The 24,479-nt window shown below is 50.2% G+C and overlaps 1 protein-coding gene and 1 long non-coding RNA gene across 2 annotated transcripts in view; both read right to left on the reverse strand.

The window, feature by feature from the left end:
* The window catches only part of Podxl (podocalyxin-like), a 46,698-nt gene extending 25,216 nt beyond the window's left edge, over positions 1 to 21,482 (reverse strand). Inside the window, 1 exon segment of the mRNA NM_138848.1 lies at positions 21,255 to 21,482. Within this exon segment, the coding sequence (NP_620203.1) occupies positions 21,255 to 21,336 (82 nt within the window). The 5' untranslated portion in view covers positions 21,337 to 21,482.
* LOC134486572 (uncharacterized) lies at positions 1,883 to 21,248 on the reverse strand. Its single transcript, XR_010065780.1, has 2 exons — positions 19,068 to 21,248; positions 1,883 to 18,999 (listed from the first exon to the last, which is right to left on the reverse strand). It is a non-coding gene; the product is annotated as an uncharacterized LOC134486572 (long non-coding RNA).
* Positions 21,483 to 24,479: the final 2,997 nt, after the last annotated feature.

A 24,479-nucleotide genomic window follows, 5' to 3' on the forward strand; every position in this document is an offset into this window, starting at 1 on the left:
ATGCCCAGATATGGAAGGGATGGAGAACAGGGCAGAGATTGGCAGATACCTGCTGGGCGGGAAGGTTACCTCAGCCTGGAGTAGTTGCCCCAGCAGGGTAGAGGATGGACAAGAGAAGGCCCTTTCAGCCTCCTCCCCAGGGAGAGGTGGGTGCTGCTTAAACCTTCTATAAGGGCTGACTTCCTCCTGTTCCTGGCTGCTCCCAGACCTGGGACTGACTCCACTATTAATAGCAGAAAAGGAAACTGGAAAGAATGCCCCAGGAAGAGGGCGTGTGGAAGGCAGGCAGGAAGGCAGCAAGACTGGACTCCACCCGGACACTCGCCTGGCCTCTCCTTCCTTCAGCCACAGCTCACACTCCAAGCTGTCACCTCCAGAGAAATGAGAAAGGACAGAGAACAGAAACCAAGCTGGACCTGAGGCAGCCCTCCTTGGCTTAATGGGATCTAAGAGCACACGCTACAGATGGAGACATAGACCCTGCCCCTAGCCTCTGACCCTGAGACCCAGGCACTGTGAAACACAGACAGTTTCCAAGGTCCCACAGAATATGAGTAATTTCCTGGTATGGAGCTGTGTAATGCTGCAAACGCACAGTGCAATACACAGGTAAAGTCAGCTTTTCCCGGGGCTTCAGAGTCACGCACATAGCCACCACAGAAGGCTTGCTCTGGGCCTCCCTGGAGGCAAGGCTTCAAGGGCTGCCTGCTCTGACGCTCAAAGGGACATCCACTCCAAGAGACCCTAGCTTCCCAGAAGGACCTAGGGGGAGGCAACTGGGGTCTGTCTGAGTTCTCCCCTCCCCCTCTCTAGGGCCCGTTTTTCCCTGAGTCCCTGATTTACAGCCTGGTTCTGAGAGGCAGAAACATATGGGAGTGATATTGGAGCATATTCAGTCTGGAAGAGTAAAGTCTTAAATCAGTGTCTGCATGAATCCTGGAGGTTCTCTGGCATCACCCTTTCACTGCAGCTCCCAGCAACGCCATCCTCCGCTTGGCTTTGAGGGCCACCTTCTCTGGTTCTCGGTGAGACAACTGCGGCTGGATGTAGAGCCCACCCACACCCGATCCATCTCATCTCAAAAACCTTAACTATCACGCCAGTAATGTCCAAATCAAGCAGTAATTACGCTCTTTTGTCTTTTGAGGGGACACTCTGTCTACCACGGAAAACGTGGCCCATGTCCTGGCGTGGTTTCTCCACTGCTCTATTTAGCTTCCCACATGGGCCTGCTCAGTTTTTCCTTTGCAGGATACCCCGGCTCCTATAGGCCACACATCTATACTTGGTCCCACTGAGACTAAAGCAGAGGAAGAGGGTAGGAAGGAGCCCAACCGTCTGACTTAAGTCTCCACAGTAGCTGTGTGGCCAGGCAATTGTCCACGTTCCATTTTTTCCCATTGTATTTAAGTGAGCAGTGGGCAGGAAGGGCAGAATGATACCTCTTAGCTTTAAGTACACAGAACAGTGGGGTCACAAGGCTCAACTACCATGAGCTGTGCCCCCATGCCTGCAGGCGAGCATCTCCAAGTCCTCAGTTTGGTCCCTATTTCCCGCTACAGAGCTGTGACCACCTCTGCCTTCACCCCTCACCTCTGCACGGCCCTTAGCAAGTGGAGGGAGGCTCAGGCTTGTGTAGACCCACAGTGCTTCCCCTCCAGTGCTTCTGGAAGCAGACAAGTGAACAACGGTAGGGGGACAGCGTTGGCTGTCAAGCAGGGTCCCAGATGAGGGACTAAGCCACTGTGACACAGTAATATGCAAAGGAGGAGAACAAAGGTTCCGGTGAGTCCCAAAGTCTTTCTCACAAACACTGAACTCTGCCCAGAGTGAGCCCAAAGGCAATCAGGGATGATATTGTAAATTAATTAAGCATGGATGTATTCCAATAAAACTTTATTTACAACCGCATACAGACAAATGCCTATTGGCAGACCTTTGATGTGGGGGTGGGGATTGAAGCTTCTGCTTTCATCCAGCTACAAATCCAGCTCTATGGTTTCCCTAGAGCCTCTCAGTGTCACTTGTAAGCCTGCTATTAGAAGCAGAGCCAAGGCCTCACATACAAACAGAGAAAATACACTCAACCCCTGAGAAAACAACCAACCTGTTACCTAACCCTCCCCCCAAAAAAGGGAAATGTAGAAATTAATTTACAGACCTAAAGTTCTATACAGCTCAGCAACAGACCCAGATGATTGGTGTTGTGATGGGACCTTGTAGGATTCTTGCCCTCTGAATGGCTGTTACCAACAACAACACTCCCTACTGCTTATAGGGGAGGGACCATGCCCATCCACCTTGCAGCCCTGCCACCCACATGGTACTCTGCCCTAGTAGACACCTAACGTATTCCAGGGTCTTGCCAACAGGGGCCATACATCCTGGCTCTCGAGGGACTATCAGTGCCAGCTGGGTACGGTCAGCCACCGCTCCACCCAACTTGCCTTCCGCTTCCCTTCCCACCAGAATAGGTGCCTGGAGCCTGGTGGTGTGGGTCCCAGGGAAGCCTCACAATAGCCTCTTCCTCCTCAATTTAAAAACTGCCCCACGCATATCAAGGCTGGACAAGGCAACCCAGTAGGAGGAAGAGTCCTCAGAGCAGGCAGAAGAGTCAGAGACACCCCCACTGCCAACGTTCGGAGTCCCGTAAGCCAAACAACTACGGCATGTACAGAGCACTTAGTGCAGACCCATGCAGTCACCGTGATTGCCAAATCTGTCTCTGTGAGCCGCTGTGAGTCCTGCTTAGTTGATTCTGTGGGCTGTGTTCTCCTGGTGACCTCGACCCCTTTGGCTCCTACAACCCTTTCCTCTCTCTCTATTTGGAGGAGTTCACTAAGCTCTACCTAATGTCTGTGAGGTCTGTTCCTTTCTGAAGGGAAATGGAGGAGCAGTGGATCTGGGGAAGAGGCACGATGGGGGAAGGGACTTGGAGGAGTAGAGCGAGGGGAATTTATGCTCAAGATGTGTTGTATGAAAGAAGAATACATTTAAAAAAAACCTGTCCCATTGAGGTGCTTGGCTTTCTAGTTTTCTATTTCATGTTAATTACTAGGAACTAACTGTCAGCCGAACTTCAGTCATGTAGACCTGGCTGGTTCTGGGAGGTCATCCTCACATCTGCGGCAGCCCTCCCAACCCTAGTGTGCTCTCGAACCCACCAGTCAGAAGGCTCCCTCCACACATTAATCTCCCACCACAGGCAGAGTCCGCCTATGTGCCGGAATTTCTTGCCAGGCCAAATTCTTATTTCTCCCATGTTCATGAGAACCCCAACCAAGACACATCCAGGTGACCAAGATGGAGATTTGACTCCAGTAGACAATTTGGGGAAGAGAGGCTTGACTGACCAAGAAGTGATCCACTTGACCTGGCTGTCCTATAATGGGCCTGTGACACTTCCTCGCTTGGTGGCTAGGGGAGCTGCCTCTAAGAGACTCTGTTCCTAGGACTACTAGGAACACAGCATAGAAGGGTGTGCAGCTGAGTGTGCAGCAGGATGTGCCTCACTGCCCAACAACAACATGATAGACTTGGGATAGATGGGGTTCATACCTTGGCATATCGACACTCAGTCACATGAACATGCGTACGCGTACATACACACACACACACACACACACACACACACACACACACACGAAGAGAGGGGGGATTAAAAAGGACAGATACATCTCAAAAAGACTATAAAAATTGGACCTAAAAGCACACAAACATAACCTCACATCCAAATATGAATATAACAGGAAGCAATAATCACTATTCCTTAATATCTCTCAACATCAATGGCCTCAACTCCCCAATAAAAAGACATAGATTAACAAACTGGATACGCAATGAGGACCCTGCATTCTGCTGCCTACAGGAAACACACCTCAGAGACAAAGACAGACACTACCTCAGAGTGAAAGGCTGGAAAACAACTTTCCAAGCAAATGGTCAGAAGAAGCAAGCTGGAGTAGCCATTCTAATATCAAATAAAATCAATTTTCAATTAAAAGTCATCAAAAAAGATAAGGAAGGACACTTCATATTCATCAAAGGAAAAATCCACTAAGATGAACTCTCAATCCTCATCTTCGGTTGGTTTATATACAAGTGTGCAATTTCTAGGCTGGAAAGTAAAATGATGCTATCTGGTGCTGGATAGAGGAGCCTTATTTTTTATTATGGCAGCTTGCTATTTTTGTAACATGGTGATTTGGTTGAACACAATAAAGTACAGTAGTAACTGATCTCCCCTTCTTCCTGGATGAGTGAGGAGATGATTAAATGTTGATGTCAGCACCCTTGAGCTTCTGCTTCTGTTGAAAAGGATGCTGTGTTTGATTGTGGTCCGAAGCTTTGAAGCACTACTTGGCATCTCCTTCCTTGGAGGTCTCACTGTTTAAACATAACAGATTTGATAGCTTGTTGGTAAGGTGAGGTCCAGCTTGTCTCCACTAGGTCATCTTCATGTGAATCCGGTGGTTATAAGGTTTTGTTCTAGGGATATTTCATTTTTTTAATAACGGTTTTAGCTGACATTCATGGAGAGAATGAATCCTTAGAACTGTGCCACTAGTGAAAGGAAATCCTGTCTAGAGTATGTTTCTTTACAAAGCTGTGTCACACCATCCTTTGGGCCCTCTGCTGGAAAAGTAGAATCAAGTCTCAAATAATGCCTTTTAAATTGTATCCTCTAGTATTATAGATGTAGGACAGTACTGTATCATACCTCTGTGGATGTAAAATAGCTTGTACCTGCTTTATGATACGTAGTAGTGACCGTGCTTTAGCAGAGCTGTTTTTAATGATGTTGCTCAGAATGTTTTCTTTCCAGATGATGATTGAGAAGCTAATTTAAAAAAAAAATGGTGCCAGGTACCACAAGAGTAACAGAACTGTGCTGTTTTCTCGGGTTTTGTTTTTTTACTTTTTTTTTTTTTTTTAATGGAGTGTGCTGGATGTCTCTACAGTTTTGTTCAGATGACTGCAGAACCTGGAAAAGCTGTTGCTGCTGTTGATGCATAACACACTACTATTATTGGTCTTTTTATATAAATATAATATATATACAGATATATAATTTGAATTTTTTGAAACTTTAGCTGTGCTGTCAACTTTGGAAAAAAGTATCCCCGTTTACTGTGTTGAGTTGGCACTGTACAGAAATTAACAGCCATATTGGTCTAGAAATGTTGAACTTAAGTTTTTTCCATTTGTACAGGGGTAACACACTGTATTAAATATGTAAGGTCTTATCTACGTGGGTTTGATTACAAAAACTAATAAAGTATTCTCTAAATTTAAAAAAAAAAATTGGACCTTTATTTAAGTCTGCACTGTCTTCTCTATCTGTCTCCCAAAGCAGGAGGTGCTAATAATTGAACCCAGGGTGTCACACATGTTAGTGAAGCACTTTGTGACCAAACTGTATCTGCAGCCCCATTGTGCCTTTTTGAATTTTCCATCACCACCACCATCACCATCACTACCACCACCACCACCATCACTACCACCACCACCATCACAATCATCACCATCACCACCATCATCCCACTACCACCACCACCATCATCACCACCACCACCATCATCACCACCACCACCACCATCACCACCACCACCATCATCACCACCACCACCACCGCCACCACCACCCCTACCACTTGGCACTTCATGGTTTGTGATTGTTAACTCTCCTCATATTGTTTCACAGGGCAAGTACACCCATTCCTTATTTGTTTGTATCCTGTACTGGGTCTGACAGAAATTAAGATAATTTAAAGACATACTTGTCTCTTAATCCATCAGATGTTTCAAACAATGGACCCCGAAGAAGTGGACATTTCCCCAGGGAGTTCATGCTGGGAGAAAGACAAGTCAGCAGCCAGAGGGAGAACTAGTTTCCCAGGGAGATGTCTCATAGTTCAGTAACTTGTTAGAGAGCATCTTGCTGGATGCCGAAGCCTAGTTTCAGTCAGTGGTGGGCAGGACTACACCCTGACCAGCACTTCTTAGATGTGTCCATCTTTGGCCCTTCACTTCAGGACCCCAAAGATGGACTTGGGCATTTGCTGGACTTTTACAGTGTGGCCACAGTAAAGTCTTTCTCTGCTTTCCACTTTTAATTGGTGCGTGGACCTGCTTGGAACAGCCCTACTGCTGCTGGTGGACTCCGCCATCCCAGCTTACTTTAGGCCATTATGAACGGCAGTACAACATACATTGCAGGCCATTCCCATGAACTTCTGTGTGCACTTCAGGCAGCCCAGTGACAGGACTGGAAGAGCCCGTTGCTGAGGTCCTGCAGAGCAGGGATAGAAGAATCGTACCAGGGGCTCCCATTCCCATGTACCCCAGCCCGAGTCGGGTCTTCTCTACGTGGCCACCCCACTCAGCTCTGCCCCAACAGCCTCTGGCTATCAGTGGTGGGACAGAGACAGAGTTCTCTAGAGCCAGCATCCTGCTCTAAGGCTCATTCGGAAGCTGAGCAACCCTCAGTTTCCACATGAGGCTGAAGGGGAAGGGGCCCAGCCAGCTAAGGTCACAGCTGAGTGATCTCTCCCATCTTCTCTGATAAAACTTGGAGAGGCCCAGTGTGAGCAATATCCCACCCACTTGGTGCTTCTCCAGGGAGGTCAAGGCCCCAATCTTACTCCAGCTCTACCCTTGAGCCCTCAGCAGGAATCTTAGGAACATTCTGTGACTCAGAGAGGAGGGTAAGAAGAGAGCCTGGAATGCCATCCTGTGCTCAGCTCTGCCCTGCTGCTGAGAGCTGCCCACGGCTGCTCCCTCTGGTTCTTCCCCCTGCCTCTGCTTCCCTGCCAGTCACGGTTGCTCTATCTCTACTGGAAGCCTCGTCTAAGGATGCCAGCCTGCCCAGAGAAGGGAAGGGGCTGGATCTTCCTGAGGAGGAATGAGCCAGCCATTAGTGTCCTTCAACAGCACCCTCACAGGGCCTCCTAATCTCCTGGCCTGTGGCTGGCCATGTGAATCCCAGTCAGTCGGTCTGGGCAAGGTGCCCAGGGGCAGCCTGCCCACTGCCAGTGGTGGGCAGGGACAGAGGTGAGGCCCAGCTGCCTTGCCCTCCCTCCCACCTGCCAACACAGGTTGCTGGACGAAGCCACAATAGAAGACGGCTCCTGGAAAAGTGTTTCCCAAAGGAGCCCTTCACCCTGTCATAGCAGTTTCAACGGGCACCACAGAGAGAACAAGGGAAGGCCTGAGATTTATGTGAGCAGGGTCTCCCAGGACCTGGATTTCCTGTCTGACAACCATGGGTCAAAATGAGCATACGAGAGAGAGAGAGAGAGAGAGAGAGAGAGAGAGAGAGAGAGAGAGAGAGAGAGAGAGAGAAACAAGCATATACCTTGAAGAAAGCAACAAAAGAGTCTCAAATGCTCAGAGACTGCAGGCAAGGGGAGCCAGACAGGATCCAACACCCTATGGTGGACTGGGGATACCAGTGCTTGGCCCAGTCTAGACAATGTATGTCTTGATATACCTGTGACCACAGAGACACCAAGTCAGAGGTGTGGATATGCTGTTTGTCTCTCTGTCTTTGTCTCTGTGTCTCTGTCTCTTTGTCTCTGTGAGTCTGCTCTCTGTCTCTCTCTCTGTCTTTCTCTCAGTGCAATTTTCCATTCATCCCCCTATTATAACGCCTCTCTACCTCTTGCCAGGCAATGCTGGCACACCTTTAGTCCCAGCACTCACTCAGGAGGCAGAGATAGGCAGATCTCTGAGTTTGAGGCCAACTTGGTCTACGGAACAAGTTCTAGGACAGCTAGGACTTTTTTTATGCAGAAGAAATAATCTTATCTCAAAAACAAAACAAAACAAAACAAAACAAAGCCTACCTCTTAAACTTAACCATCAAGGTTTATTTACTAAAGCGCTCACATATTGGCCAGACACAGCCTATCTACACCAACCAGGCCATTGCTTTAACTACTTTGTTTCCCTTATACGTGAGGAGAAGCAGACTACTGGCTTGGGTGGCTAGGTGGGACTAGTCTCCCAGCCATGTGAGGAAGCTGGACTGGAACCCAGGGCAACCTAGGGGGACGAGAGGGCTACACTTCTCCTTCAGCAACACTCGTTCACTTTGGTATTGGCCCCTTGTGGTGTTGGCTCCTCCCAGCAGAGCGCCTAGGACTCGATCCTGGGCAAACTCACACTTCCAGAGTCACAGCGCGTGTGCATTTGGCACTCTTCCCCTCACAGTGCAGTCAAAAACAACCTCGGGAAATATTTTTCTGAGGGGGTGGCGCAGTGTCATTCCCACGCCACCTCCCTGTCCCGTGAACATAGCCAGATGTGTACAGTTTCGAAGTGGACCCTGGAATCCTCTGCCAGGGACCAGCCTCCACTCTTGGCCTGACACAAACAAAGGCATGAAGCCAGAGGGAAGTCCTGCATTCCCAGCTGTGGAACGGTGTCTCTGGGAACTAGATTGCAGGTTCCGTCTCTGAAATGGAACCTGTGAACTTCCCTGGGAATGACTGCCTTTCGTCAGGTGGAAGCCAGGGGTCATGACCACAAGTGACCTCAAGTGTAGCTTCCCAGATTTTCCAGCTTTGTGTGTTCTGTGCTGCACAAGTCCCTCTTCCAGGAAAGACACCTGTGAGCTTCTGGCTGAAGAATAATTCTCACTGTTACACCTTCCCCACCCCTGTGCTTGGGGCAGAGTGGTGTTGGGGAAACCATTTTGCCAAAGCTTGGCTTCTTCCGTACTCCAACTGATGCATCCTGAAGCAAAAAATAAGAAAGCGAGCATTCCATTACCCAACTCCCCAGCCGGACCCAGGAGGGGGAAGCACGACCACCCACCAGAGGGCACAAGTCTGGTCTTCTGTGGGAGTGGGTGAGGAGTGAGCAAACCAAGTCAATGGCTAAGCTAAGCCACGAGGGCTGGCTCCTTTTAAAACCAAGTCTTAACTCATTGGGGAGTCTACTACAGGTTACTTTCTATAGGTTCAGCCTAAGATGTGAGCCAAGAATCCAGGCAGCCACTGAGAAGCAGATGTCCAGACGGCACATGCTCATTCCCCTAAGGCTGTCGAGGTTTAATGACATCACACGGAGGACATGACCACAATAAATGCACACAAATGCATATGCAGGATGGGGGCTATTTTAAAGCTCTACCTTTCTTAGGAATCCGGAGCTGCATTCAATGTTCCTTCTGAAGTTTCCCAAGTCATGGAAAGGGTCTGGCTGTCTTAGATCACTGGAGCTTGCTTTTGAAGTTTGCCTTGAGGTGGGTAGGGAAGGTTCTGCCCCTTTCCAGAACCTGGAAAGTAGAGACAGCTCCACACCAACCAGGATCCCTCCATTCCAGACTGACCAACAGCACAAGCAGGTCCTCAGCTTGTCTCAGCATCCCTTTGAGTCTGGTCCCTACTGGGACAGGCTGATATGCCCGGAGTTACCCAGGCAAAGGAATGGATACCCATCCTTCAGGCTGGGTAAGCTGAGGCCAGGCAGGGAGCCACTGAGCACTCAGGGCAGGCTGTGGCTAAGTCTACAATGCTCCACAGTCAGTGGCTAGGTCCTTTTATTCTCGATAAAATCCAGGGAATGAAGCTCTGAACACAGCTCATTGGCAACACTTGACGTTCATCCATCACCCAGGATTGAACCACAGCTCAATCCTGTGGAGAGATGATTGACCTCACCTTGCTCCCCCTGCCTACAGCCCCACAGCACACATGTGCAGCCATAGCTGGAGTCGCAGAGGCCCCAGGGAAGCTGAAGTATCAGGAATGCAAACCTCTGGGACCTACCCTTGGCATTTTTTTCTCTGCCTCTCACGGTCATGTCAGAGCTAGGGGACCCTGGGTACCACTTGATCCCATCCCAACAAGTGAGAAATTGACTCTGACTGTGACAGATGGCCAGAGTCACTCTTCTGTGCCATCTAGAAACCCTGTGGTCTAGTACAGCCATTTATCCTTGCCCTGAAACATGAATAGCCCTGGGCTGCCAACCTCAGCTTCTGCCTCGTTTAGCTTTTAGACAGACAGGGGAAGGGGCTCATCTGACCTGCAGTGAGAAGGAGGGAGGCTTCCATGGCACTATGGGCAGGTACTTGTGTCCTCTACTGTGATCCAGGGGTTGGCAGCATCCCAGACTGTCCTAAGCAGGCCACTGCCTTTAAGACACCTCCCCTGAAGACATCCACAGTAGGTCAGAGTATCAACACAACATGTTCCTAGATCCCCCTCCTTGGGTGTATCCACACATGAAGTCAAATGGTCAGATGAGTGGAAGCCAACTGAAGACACCCCAGGAGCTGTTCCATTGGTTCCTTATTTGCAGATGAGAAAACCGAGGCCAGCAGGAGACTTCATGCTGTCCAGGAGGAACGGCCTCTTCTACAAGCCAGCCTTCTCTTTCTCCCTGCCCCACAGTGCAATCATGAGTTCCCATGATCCACCTCTCCTTACTCCCCCTGCCAACATGCCTCTCTGCCACATATATCCGAGCGGCACACATGGGCAGCCATAGCTATAGTTACAGAAGGCCCAGGGAGAGCTGTAGCTGGCACGTTCCTGTGATTGTCCTAAGGTGTCCTGGAATCTGTCACTACGAATGTTCTGTGAGCATACAGGACAGAACTCTCAGGTTCTCCCCGAGCTTGAGGGCATAAACCCAGAAACTGTCCTGCCTAAGCGCCTACCCCATCCCACCCCAGGGAGCCCAGGGGAAGGAGAATGGACAATAGGATCCCATATCCTGCCTCTCCTGAGCTACAGCCCTGCAAGCCCTCTGAAGCCACAAAGCCAGAACCAGGGTGGCCTTACAACAAAAAGCAAGTGTGGGGCGCTCCTAGTTGGATTGTGACCCAGCAATGCAAGGAAGAAGAGACAGGGAACACACTGCACTCAGGCTGGGGTGGGGGCTGATCCTGCTTCAGCAAGGGGTGTTCCTTGTCACTGTTGGGGGATTAGTGGGATGAGGGGCAGCAGCTGCTAGAGAAGCTAAGCTGGCCAGTGGCTCCCCAGGCTACCGTTTGGCTTACCTCAGCCCTGCTTAACCAGCTCTACAGCAGCTCTACATGCTCCAGAATGCCTCCTCTCTCTGACACCTGTGACCTGAGATACCTGGGAGGTGTTACAGGAATCGGGCAGGAGGCAGGGGAGGGAAAGTGGAGCCAAGAGCAACCAGAAAACTGTTAGTCAGCAATGAACTCAACAGATCAAAAACCCCGAAACAAGGGTCCACAAACCCAGTTTCTGTTTGTTTGGTTTTTGGTTTTTGTTTGTTTGTTTGAAACAAGGTCTCATGCAGATTCGGCTATCTTCAAACTCTATGAAGTTAAAGGTTAACTTTGAACGTCTGCTCCTCCTGTCTCCACCTCCCCAGTGCTGGGATTACAAGTATAGGTCCTCTCACAGCCTAGTTGATGCAATGCTGGGCTTAAATGGTATCGAAGGTCAAAGCTAGGGCTCTGGGCTAGGCAAGCACTCTACCAACTGAACTGCATCCTCAGCTCCCACCCCTAATCCTTCCCACTGAGGAGCAAGCCTGGCTAACACCCAGAGAGTGCTCCAGGACTTTTCAACTTGTTCCCATGCACCTGGTTCAAGCACCTTCATAAGCATGGCCTCTGGTAACCCTGGTTTCCCTAGAAATCCTCTGGAAGAGCTCTCTGGGGAGTTCATTTTCTCTTTTCCCAGCTATCCCTAGATCAAAGTGTTTTCACTGATGATTTTGCAGTGTGGTCCAGGTCTTTACAGATTGTCTGGAACTTATAATGGAGACAGCCTGTCTGTCTAGGCAAGTGGAGACACTGCCTATCCCCAAACGTCCTGACAGAGGGAGCCTGAGTACTTTACGAAATATATGGTCTCACCTTCCTCCCGCTCTCTCTCTCTCTCTCTCTCTCTCTCTCTCTCTCTCTCTCTCTCTCTCTCTCTCTGTGTGTGTGTGTGTGTGTGTGTGTTGAGACAGGGTCTCACTGTATATATAACCTTGGCTAACCTAGAACTCACTATGGAGACCAGATTGGCCTCAAATTCATAAGAGATCTGCTTGCCTCTTCCTCCCAAATGCTGGAATTAAAGAAAAGCATATGCCACCATGCCCAGTAATATATATGTTCTCTTAAAAGAGAAATAGATATTTTCTATTCGATGCTACAGTATATCAGGGGTGCTGGGCTACAGTCAGGTCAGTAGGAATGGAAACACGAGACTGTATTTAGAACCAGCAACAGTGGTGCACACCTTAGACCCAGCACTCAGAGGCAAAGGCAGGGGGATCTCTGAGTTTGAGGCCAGCCTGGTCTACACAGAAAGTTCCAGGACAGCCCAAGGCTACAAAGAGAAACCCTGTTTCAAAAAACCAAGGGGGAGGGTAATGAAAAAAGGGATGGAGATTGATTGATTGATTGATTGATTGATTGACTGACTGGCACTGAGCCTTAATGAAGGGAAAGAGTAGGTGGCATTTCTCCAAATTTGCATCATAGTTTCCCTTTTAATCATAGGACACGTATTTAACTCACTGACCAAGCACTGCTGAGAGCCAGCCTATTAAATCTTGAGGGGCCACTAGTGTTCTTCTCAGACAGTTTGGTAAGCAGCTTGCTGTATGCACTGTGAAAGTACAAACACAGTCCCCCTATGATGCTAGCCCTGATTTACCTTTTGGGTAAACTGAGGCATGCAATGGTGTCCCAACTGGAGTGCTGAGGCACACAGATCTGTGAGAACTTTAAACTTTCTTCCTTTCTCCCGGTTCTCTGCTTTGTAGGAAAACATCTCCTTTTCTCCCCTCCCCTTCCCTCCCCTCTCCTCCCTTCTCCTCCCCTCTCCTCCCCTTCCCTCCCCTGCAGGCTCTCAGCAGGAGGCCTGCAGCTTTGTAAATCTCTCTTTCCACCTCTACCTGCCCCACCCCATCGCCAGAGTAGGAAAATGTGGAGCTGGAAGCCCCAAAGCCCACACCACACCATGTTTGGATGGCAGATGGCATCACTAGAAAAGGATGCCAGAGTCTGAGTAGGGTGGGTTGACACCAGGAAGGAAGTTGCTTGGTGGGACTGAAAAGGGAGCTGGCAGATAGATATGCAGCAGGACTGCCCAGGGAAACCATCAGCCAATCACATAGGCATTGATCCCGGTAGAGAAGAGGGGCCATGAGAGCCCAGACCACAGTCTTGGGGGCTCCCAGGATCAGCACACCTGTGGCTTCAGGAAAGCCTGAGAACCTAAAGGTGAGGAGAGCACCCACTGCCCAGGGCTGAGGTGAGAAACATTGGGTGGGAACCAGGAATGTGGGGCTAGAGTCCAGAACACCTACTAAGCTAAGTTCCTCTGAACATTCTCATCTGGTTGAAACTAAGCCTCAAACGGTGGTCCTACATAACCTGGCCAGGAGATAGTCAGTCACCTTGGCCTTGAAGGAGAAAGCTTGACCTAAAGAAGGTACCATGGGTGGAAGATGCCAGAAGCAGAATCTATTTAATTACACCCCATAACTGGCTAGGTTTGTCCTTGAGAAAAGGAATAAATAAAGTCAAAATATTACTTATGCTTTGCCATGTGACTGGCACACCACTTCCCGTGACTCTATTTAACCAGTTAAGGAATGGGTTCATTACGCTGATTGGAAACCAAGGCCCAGGAGCAAGTCCAAGGTCACGGGCCAGCAAGTAAGAGGCAAAGTGGAGGCTAAATCCCAAGCCTGTGACTCCAAAGTCTGGGACATTGTATCACGATATCTCCATTTACCTCGTCCTGACAGTGAAACATTTTCTCCAAGGAACTCCCAGGCAGAACACACAAATGCAGTTATGCTCAATGGATAGACACAAACTTGCCCCCAGATGAAAATGATAAGTAAACTCTTAGTTTTCTTTCAAATATGTCCACCCACCCACCCCTGCTCTTGGTAGCCCCTAGGTAGCTCCACAGAGCACCTCTACCAGGCTTGTCAATCATTGGCTCCAGCTGTTTCTCACCTCCCAACAAAGACCCTAGGGGGCGCTCCCCTCGTCTTTTGGCATTTTGTCAATCCGGGTTTTCCTGATGCCACAGATGTGCCCACCTAGGTGCAGTTTGGTGCGGGACTCTTAGAAAATGTTTGCCCGGGGCTGGGGATTTAGCTCAGTGGTAGAGCGCTTGCCTAGGAAGCGCAAGGCCCTGGGTTCGGTCCCCAGCTCCAAAAAAAAAAGACCAAAAAAAAAAAAGAACTAGAGAAAATGTTTGCCCTCTGCCCATACATGTATCCATGGAAACATGAAGGTGGTGGGTGTGATGTAGTGTGGTGTGGTGTGGTATGGTGTGGTGTGGGTGTCTGAGTGTGTACTCTACTCATGCACATGCATGCAGAGATATTCCGATCCTATCCCCAGGCCAGTGGGGGAACCCAAGTCCTCCTCCACGCTTCCCCTGGATGCCCTGCAGCTCACGGGAAATTTCAGGACAATTGGCTCGGTGGCCTAGCTGAGGACAGGGGAGCCTGGATAGGGAACTGGTTTCTCTTCCTTAAAAGGCTCTTTTCCCTTTTACCCCACACCTAGACTCTCCAAACTGCAGGAGGTCAGAGGCATCAATGCCTAAGGCCGAGGAGAAACCAATTAACTCTCCTTCCCTTCCGCACAGCGGGAACTGATGCATCAGGGAAAGGAGGGCTGACTAGAACCACAAGCAGCCTGAGGCAGCCACAAACAAGGCCTCCAGTGGAACTTGCCAGGCACCTACCTCAGTATCCATCTCTGCTTCTTTATAACAGTAGCTATATTTGGTCAAATGAAAGTTACTCTTTCCGAAGGAAAGCACTCTTTCCTGATTCTCTTGCAGTTAGATATCAGCATATGATTAAGTTCAGTTCAGCAAAATGCTCTTGGAAAAGTGCATGTGTAGTCTGGGGTAGATACCTCAAAGGAGGAGCTACAGTGAGTGGTGTTCTTATTCCTTCCCTTTTACCTGACAGGTGTGATCCTATTGTGGGTCGTAGGGCTGTGAGCTAATGAGGGCAGAACCAACATTGTAGTACCCTGAACTTCCAATATGCGAACAACGTAACTTGTCTTAGATGTTGTCTCCGCTGAAGGACTTTTAGGGTGAGGAGCACACAGCCACACAGGAGACCCGAGGCTACTGAACTCCTGTGGCTCTCCTCCTCAGAGTCTCCCCGTTCATGCTCACTTGTCTATTTCTCCAAGATCCACGGCCAGCTCCTGGCAGCCATCTCCACATTCTGGACTCAGGTCAGGAGTGGAGGGTACAGAGTTGGTACATGAACCTTTAGGCTTCAAACCAGCTCTGCCCGTTACTCACTCACTTGGCAAGCATTTATTGATCATCTACTATGGGCCAGGGACTTTTCTAGAGGCTGTGGCTACAGTACTAACAAATGTTTCAGCCCTCATGATACAGTGTAGCACAGTGTTTCTCAACCTTCCAAAAGCTTCAACCCTTTAAAATACAGTTCCTCCTGTTGTGGTGACCTCCCCCACCATAAAATTATTTTTGTTGCTACTTCCTAAGTGTAATTTTGCTACTGTTATGAGTGGTAATATAAATATCTGATATGCAGGATATTTGATATGCAACCTCTGTTAAAGGGTCATGACCCACAGGTTGAAAACTGCTGGTCTAGCGGTGGAGGGGGGGGGGCATGCAATGGGAAAGAGCATGGAGGGCAAGGAAATGGGGAGGGGGTAGGTTCTATGTCCTGGAAAGCTCTCTCGAGAAGGTGACACTTAGGCAGGGTGTGATAGGTCAGCTGGTAGAATGCTTGTCTAGCATGCATGAAGCCTTTCATTTAATCTCCAGCACTGTGTCAAACAGTTGGTCACGGTGATACATACATAGAGGTGGAGGCAGGAGAATAAGACAGTCAAGCCCTCCTTGGCTACACAGGGCAGTTCCAGGCCAGCTGGAGTTCTGTGAAACTGTCTAAAAGATAAAAGAAGTCTTGAAGTGAGACGCTAGGAGCCTGAGAATGTTTGAGGAAAGAATGTTAGGTGGCGAACAGACTGTAAGTCTTGTGCCTCAACTTCCCTTCTCTGGAATGGACAGAAATAGAGGCTACCCAGTGGCAAGCTTGTGCTCTCCCAGCTTTAGCACTCTGTGACACTAGTGGGGATGCTCTCAGAGAGCAGCAGGGGCATCAAGTTAGACGGGAGTCTCAAAAGCGAGCCTTGCAGCTCAGGTTAAGTTCTGTGGATTTGAGCTCCTCAGACATTGGCTGTGTGCTTAGGGATCACAGAATGCCTGGGCCTTGTCACAGTATTGCCCTGTCTACTTGACCAATCAGATAGTTTCAAGGTTTGAACTGACATGTGGGATCTTGAGGGAGGCTCCCTGCACCCCAACATGGTTAATCTATTCAAAAGAATAGAATGCAAGCCTAGATCGGTCACTCCTCACAATTCTCTACCCTTGGAGTTGAAGCATGTAGCATTTTGGCTATGACAATTGGCGGACGGGGTGTCACCCTGCACCCTGGCCCTAGGGAAGTATGAGGTGGCTGACCTGAGGGGGATGAGGGTACAAAGGAAGAGAGAGGGGGTGGTGGTGTGGCCTGAGAGAGTAGGAAAAGAACTGTCAGCCCAGTGGCCAACACAGTGACTATATTGGTGGGCCTGTGTCTCAGATTCGGGAAGCTGAGGCTTAGAAAGCTAGCAATGAGGCTGCTTTTCCTGTGAGCACCTCTTTGACCACCTGTTTATTGCAGGTACTGGCTGGCTGCTGTGGATGCCACAGGAGCTCTCAGGCCCATTGGGGACACTGACATACACAATCACAACTCAGGCCGCCAGCTCCGTGACTGGCGTTGACTGGCCAGATAACAGCAAGCTTCAATTGCCTTGATGGTAGACAGGAAGGGACAGATTTGGTTAAAGGCTATATTAACTGACCTTCACTAAATTCCTCCAGACGCCAGAAGAGAAATGACACCAAAAAGGCTGAGGTCAGTTGTACACACTTGTACACACTTGTCTCTTGCCAGGCCCTTGGGAACACACAGAAGCAGGCAATGTCCCTCCTGCTTGGACTACACCTCTCTCGTCTGAAAAATAAGTGTGTTCTAGCAGGTGAGTTGCAGGTGGCTCTTGGCCCTTGGAGTCTGTCTTAGAACAGTTTTGCAGAGATGGTATAGAAACTATCCTTGGGCAACCGGTTTCCGTCGTTTACGTGTTTTACTTTGAGACGGGGGTCTCCTGTAGCCTAGGCTGACCTAGACCTTCCTATTTTCCTCCCTCCCATGCCCTCCAAGTACTAGGATTACAGACTGCGCTCACTTTCTCTGGTACTGGGGACTTTGTGTATTCTAGGCAAGCATTCTACCCTGTGAGCTTCCCCCTGAGTTCCTGGATTCCACTTTGAATAAGCAGTGGGCTGCTACTTAAAGGAACCTTATCTCAAGTATTACTGCAAATGAGAAGCTCCTTACAGTGTTTTCCTTTTAGGGACAGGGTCTCATGTATCCTAGGCTGACCTCCAGTTTCCTATGAAACCAATGACTTTCAACTTCTGGTGACCCCGAGTCAGCCTCCCAAGTGCTTGATCTATAGATGTGTGCCACCATGCTGGGTTTATTCAGTGCCAAAAGCTACACTGAGAGTTCAAGCATGTCCCATCCCATAAAATATCTTTTGAATAGATTATTTTCTTGAAAGCTTGCTCTTTTTTTTTTTTCTTAGACATGGTGCCACTATGTAGCTGGCCTGGGACTCAGAAATCCCCTCGTTTCTGAATGCCAGTACTAAGGACATGCTCCACCACATCCGGCTTTGAAGTCTTCACTTAAAGAACACACTTAGGCTTCTGTGGCCCTGGGAGTCATGATCCCAGATCTGACACTTCCTTGGATCTTTCACAGCCTCCCAAGTGGATGAGACACACAACAGAAAGACTTGTCCCATAGTGTTTCTGGGAACAGGCTGTGACAGTAAACTGTATCAACTGAGCTCCTTGCCCTGCCTCAGACACAGAGCCCAGAGCTGAAAATCCTCCTGGCTCTAGGTCTGCTGGGTTTCCTGGTCAGCTCAGGTGGGTAAGCAGAGAGCAGCTTCATCATGTCTCTGGCTGTGGAGGGCAGCATTGGCTGGAGCAGAGACTGGCTCCTACTACACAACTGGACAGGGAGTCCACTATGTAGACATCTTTGCCCAGGAGTCAAGCTGCTGCGATTCTCTTTCAGGTCAACAGCCAAGGAGCACATGCTCACCACAAGGTTCTGGCTCTCTAAGGCACAGCAGGCTATGGAGCCCAGTAGGGTTCCACAGGCTCAAGAGATAACCCATTCCACAGCCTCCTCCCCAGGCGACCCTAACCCCATGGTCCCTCCCCCTCAGCTTCCAAAGGTAGTGTCCTCTCTGTGAAGGGAGGGGCCAAGGAAGAGAGGCAGACTCTCTGGCTCTCTTCACCTGAGTCTAACATTCCACAGAGGTAGCGTGACCTCCAGAGGACGGAGGCCACACCCCACCTGAAGTCTCTGTGCCTTTAGTGACTCTCAGTCTGTCTCTCAGTCTGGCTACCTCTGTTGATGAATACCTCAGAAAGAATCCTGTCAGAAAACCCCTGTCTCCTCCCCACTTCTGGAACCTTCCCTTCAACCCAGAGGCTGGTTCCCTCCCCTATAGAATTCCTCACAGAGCCTACCTCAAACTCCCTAGAGTGGCTCCAATCCCCCACACCCCAGCCTGCATTTCCCCTACACCTTACAATTCATCCTAGCTTAGTGACCCTAGGGAGAGCTCTCCCACCCCCTGCAGATCCTTTTTTTATTTAAAAATCTCCATACGAAAACACTCCAGGAAGCTCTTCACAACTCACCCTGGGCTCATTAAGACAGCCAGCCTCCCCCTGTCTCTGGGAAGCAGCCACATTCCGACTGCCAATTGCTAACAGCAGCAGAATCCTGAGGCTCAAGCCCATGAAGCACCCAATACACCCATTCAATTCACAGCAGTACCCAGGGGCCGCTGATACTAGTGGGTTGGCAACAATGTTAAACCTGTTCCCCTTCCCGTTGCTCAGATGAAGACGACCTGCGAACCTGCGATCACTTCAGTAGGAAGCTGTGGCTTGGAAAGTACACTACCTCGTCCGCAGGCACCTGCGAACCTGCGATCACTTCAGTAGGAAGCTGTGGCTTGGAAAGTACACTACCTCGTCCGCAGGCACACAAGTGTGGGGCCCAGTCTGAGATGGGGTCAACCCATCTTTCTCCTGACCCGGATTTATGCACCATCCGGCTATCAACCAAAGAGGACTAAATCAGTCTTCCTTTTCATCAGCCAAGGACCATGAAAGCCAAGACATCTACAGCAGTGGAAAGAACGGTCCCCTTCTGTCCCTCCATTCTACTTCACAGATAGGAAAGTGGAGTGCAAAGGTCTGACTAGCCCTGTGGCAAAGGAAAAGCACCAAAAGAATCCCAGGATAAAGGTTGTTTACCTCTAGGGTGTGCTCCAGCCACCAGCTTAGGAGGAAAGCTGGAGGGGACCGGTCCGGATAATTCCTTTGTTACAGAGACTTTCACCATAAGCCTCCAGTTTTGCATCTCATCACAGAATCTCACCGACTGAGGTTGGGGCTGGGGGTGGGGGGAGATATGGCTGATGACAGCCGCTAAGGGAGCTGACCTAGAGAAAGGTGTAAAACCACTACACCCCAATCCCAGGTTTGCTGTAACCGTTCCTCCTGGTCACCAAACACTGTCAAAGAACTTCTCTATATTGCCACATACTGTAAAAATGACATTTCGGGGTTTGGGTATCCGGGGCTCGGTGATGCTTAAGAGAGTTGTTGCTTGCAAGGACAAGTTTCTGGGCACATGTTAAGCTCTGACGATGAACTGTTCCTGCCTGAGGTAGAGTCTGGAGAGGGCTTCTCAGCAGATGGGGTTCCTAGGCAGTTCTCGGGTGCCGGACAAGAACCGCAGCCTTGATGTCCAGGGATCAGGTTGAAAGTCCATCTGGCTTTTGAAGGGTACTAGGAGGCTCCCCCTCCAAAAGACTGCGTGTGAAGATGCACCATGAAATTGCCAAGGCAGGCCACAAACTTGTCATCCCTTCTGATTGTGTCAACTGTAGACTGGGGTCCTCTAAGCTGCTCCCATCTTCCTCGAATTGCACCCCTCCTCAAGAGACACAGGCCCTTCCAGTGGAATACTCTAACCTTTCAGGCCATGCTGGAGTCCCAGGCCACCCCCAGAGGCTTTAACCTCCATTCCCTGAGGAACAGCCCTCACCACGCAGCCATTTCTCATTGTTCTCCCGTAGAATCCAGTCCCCCCAACACTAACTCCCACATCAACAGAGTCCCTTCCCCGTCTGGGCGGTGACTCCAGTACTTCTGATCCTGGAAAGCCTCCCCTCGCCACTTTCTCCCTACAACTACCTGGTCAGGAAGGATAGGCTATGAAACGTGCCTCTCTCTCCTGGGCTGAGTCTCTCAGCTGTTTGGCAGGGACTTTGGGACACCTGCTCTGGTTACGTTTGCAAACACTGCCTGACCTCTCAAACAGAAAGTAGCATTCCACCTTCGGAAAGAAGATAGTGGGACTGTCTCCAAGCTGGGTCTGATGGGAGAAGGGTGCCTGAGGTATTACTAAGACACAGCTCAAACCTCATTTGTGAAAGAAGTTTCTTGTTTACACAAAGGGGTGGGAGGGGCCCACCATCCTGGCCATGCTCTGAGAAAGGATCCGGTCCTGAGGCATCGTGAAGGCAAGGTCCCGGCTGAATCAGACTCTGGGACCGTGAAAGGAGCACTTACTCCACCCGTCCCGGAGCAGGCTTAAGAAAAAGCGCTTGGACAAGAAGCACGGTGCACGCGTGGGCACCTAAAGGTTTGCGATCTGTTTCAGGCTTGTGTAACTAGCTTGTCGTTTTGCTTAGTTTCAACGACCTCGCAATGCAGTCCCTGGTCGCTCCAAACACGAGAAAGAGAAATCGCACTTTGGTGGTCCCGCGGGAATCTGGGACCTTCCAACAACCCAGAGTTTCCCCCCTTTCTCCAGCGAACCCACCAGGTACCCCCTTTACAACCTCACAACTCCAGCTCACTCTATACCAGTGAAGACTAGAGGTACATCCACGATCTGGCCCGCACCTACGGCGTTCTCCAATTTGGAGGGGGCGTGGATGGTGCCAAGGTCAGGACTCTGCCTGCGGCCACGCGGGAGAGGCTGCAAGCGGTCGGACCACGCGGTGCAGCCGGCCTCCCAGGAGCCTCTCCAGGCTTGGGGCGGAGGGGAATAACCAAGGGTCGGGGCAGAGCCGCGAGGCTATCCACTCACCATTATCCTGGGAGAGAGATGGAGTCGACAGTAACAGCAGCTGCAGCAACAGCAGCGCGGAGAGCGCCAGAGTGGGGCGCATGGTTGTGCTTGCCCGGGGACTCGGAGCAGGTGGCTGCGGCTCTGGCGCAGGGTCCGGCGTCCGGACCGCGGGAGAGTCGGCGCCGCTCCCGGAGGCCTGGCGACAGCCGGGAACTCTGGAGTCACTATCCGGCTGCTCCTCCTGCCTGCCGCAGAGCTGGGCTGGGACGCGGAGCCAGAAGCGAGGAGGGAAGGTGGCTGCGGCCCGGGCGGTGACTGGGCGGCTGCGGCCCCGCGCACGCTGCTGCGATGACTCCCGCCCCGTCCCGTCCGCGCTGGCCTCCGCCCCCTCCCCCAGGAGCCCTCCCAAAGCGGCGGCGGGGTCGGGCGGGGCGGCGGCTGGGCTGGCGGGCGCTGGGCTGCGAACAATAAGCAGAGGAGGAAACTCCGCCCTGGAGCGCGGCGGGCGGGGGAACAGGGGCTGGCGGTCCCGGGCAATGTGTGTGTGTGTGTGTGTGTGTGTGTGTGTGTGTGTGTGTGTGTGTGTGTGTGTGTGTGTGTGTGTGTTTGTGCAATGCGTATGTGTTCGCGCGTGTGCGTGCAATGCGTGTGTGTGTGGGGTAATGCGTGTGTGTGTGTGTGTGTGTGTGTGTGTGTGTGTACGCGCGCACGCGCGCGCCAGGGACCCTGTCAGACAATCAATCTCTGGCACAGATGTCCTACGCATTGCTTTTGCCCGGGATCCACGGGGATCCTCCATAATGCCGGGGCCCTTTACGCAGGCATAGATTCTCAGCCTGGAAGTTCGGCTAAGAATCGGATCCTTCCAGGCCCCCCAGACCTCAGCACCTTCTGCGGCAGAGCCGGGGAATCAGGTCCCCTACCCAGCAGGTGCCTGGATCCATGCAATTCCCAAACAAGTCTGGGCTCCAGGATGAGCCCCGTACCATCTGGAGCGGGTTTTTACTTAACCTCTCCCACCGATGTACAAATGGATGTGACTCCCTGAAGGCAAAATTTTCAGCGCTTACTTCGTGCGGGTCTGTGGTCTAAGTGCTTTGCACGTATTAATTCTCTTGATCTTCACAGCAGTCACATTTTTTAAGCCTCGTTTTGCAGACAGGAAAATAGAGTTTTAAAAAAAGGTTAAAAAAGTTGTTTAAGATTCCTTAGGTGGTAAATAGCAGCCTTGCCTCTGAGACTAACCTGGAAAACTACTTTGCACAGTGCCCATAATACCGTAATTGCTCCATAAGAATTAATATTGCCAAGTAAAAAGCAGCAATGGAGATTTAAGGGCCTCGGCGTCAAATCAAACTTGGTCTCAAAACCTAGTTGTGCTAAGTCACTCTGTGTGCTTCGATTCTTTTCATAACAAAAAGCAGGGCTAGTGAAACTTCCAACAGCTGCTGATCCACTTGCTTGGGAGAAACACTTAGCGTAGGGCCAGAATCTCAGACAGCCTTTATGAAAGAAGCAGCCTTCGCTAGTGAGATAGCGTAGACTTGGGGTTGGGAGATCGGAATTGGAGAATCGCATAAAGCTGAGCTTACTCTGTGAAAGGTCAAAGAAGCTCGCATCCTATTCACCCCAGTTTGGGGACCTTTGCGGGCTGCAGACCCTGGAGTCCGCTGCAAAGGTGGCCCCTCAAGGCGCTGGGATACAGACCTGGAGGGGCAGGGGAGGCTAACACCGAAGGGAGATCGCGAAAATTTGTCGCACATTATTCCTGGGCTGCTAATATGGAGTCTTTCTGCCAGATGAGCCTAAGTGGAGAGATTCTCGGATCCCAAGGACGGTATACCTTGTGAATCCCTCAAGTGGGCCGCGCGCAGGCTCATCATGAAGCTGCTTAGGAAGCGCGGAGCGGGGTTGGGGTGTCGCTGTAGCCGGCCTCAAGTTTGGGAAGAGCTTACTGGCTGTTTTTACTAGGAAGTTTCTGCATAATCGTTCTGGCATGGTTTTCCACACCACATATGGGAAAGGCAGAGGGTGTTCCCTATGAATACACGGGTGTGTGCGTGTGCGTGTGCGTGTGCGTGTGCGTGTGTGTGTGTGTGTGTGTGTGTGATGGTTTTTCTTTAGCGCTGTTCTCCTCGACATTAGCACCAACAAATGGCTTTTTCAAAATTGAGGTTGAAATGTTTATTTTGTATGCTCTCTGATTAATCCATGCCTTTGCATTCAGCGAATCAACTTTTATACAAACTCCAAAACAATCAGTATTTGTGAATAGAGTTTGGGGTATTTTTAAATTCCCCTGATTTCGGATTGACCCCACTATCAGATCACACATGGTTAAAAATGACAGCAGATATGTAGACTTAGGAAGTGGGGTACTGTTTGTATCTAAAAACTGCAATGTCAGAATTACAGTTTCCAGTCTTCAGTATCTGACATGACCCCCAATTTACTTAGAATAGAACTTCCAGAATGAGGCCAACAGAAAGTGCTCTTGGCAGCGTTGAAGCCCGGCCCTGTCTGCACAGTGAACTTGCTGGTCTGGAACCCAAGACTGTAACTCTCTGCAATGCTCTTTACAGACACTAGTCCCCATACTTCTGGAACTCAATGCACTTTGGCCACTAGTATCCATGTGTTCTCTCTCTCTCTCTCTCTCTCTCTCTCTCTCTCTCTCTCTCTCTCTCTCTCTCTCTCTCTCCCAAACCCAAGCCTTGTGCATGCTAAGCAAGCAATCTATCATTGAGTGACACTCCAACCCATCCCGCTAGTAGATTTAAACATCTAAACATGGGATCTTCCGTGTCTACTTTTCACTTCTTCAGAGCAGCCAGGAGAGCACAGCAGCACAAATTATATATATGTATGTGTATGTGTATGTATAGTGTGTGTGTGTGTATAGTGTGTGTGTTTGCTAATCTACAGATGCAGACATGCATACCAGCTTGGATCTCTATCTTTTCTTTTCTTTTCTTTTTCTTTTTTTTTTTTTCCGGAGCTGGGGACCGAACCCAGGGCCTTGCGCTTCCTAGGCAAGCGCTCTACCACTGAGCTAAATCCCCAACCCCCAGCTTGGAACTATATCTCAGGAAACTATGGCATGAGGTTTAAAATTGTCTTCTTGTTGTCCCTGTCAGTCCTCGTTGTTAGGAGCAATTTGACAATGCGGTTGACCACATCCCTAAGTGCAGACCTGGTAAGTCCTCTTGGTCCTAATCCTGAAACACTTTGATCCTCATCCCA

This window comes from Rattus norvegicus, chromosome 4 (genome assembly GCF_036323735.1).
Source record: "Rattus norvegicus strain BN/NHsdMcwi chromosome 4, GRCr8, whole genome shotgun sequence".
Taxonomy (NCBI): Eukaryota; Metazoa; Chordata; class Mammalia; order Rodentia; family Muridae; genus Rattus; species Rattus norvegicus.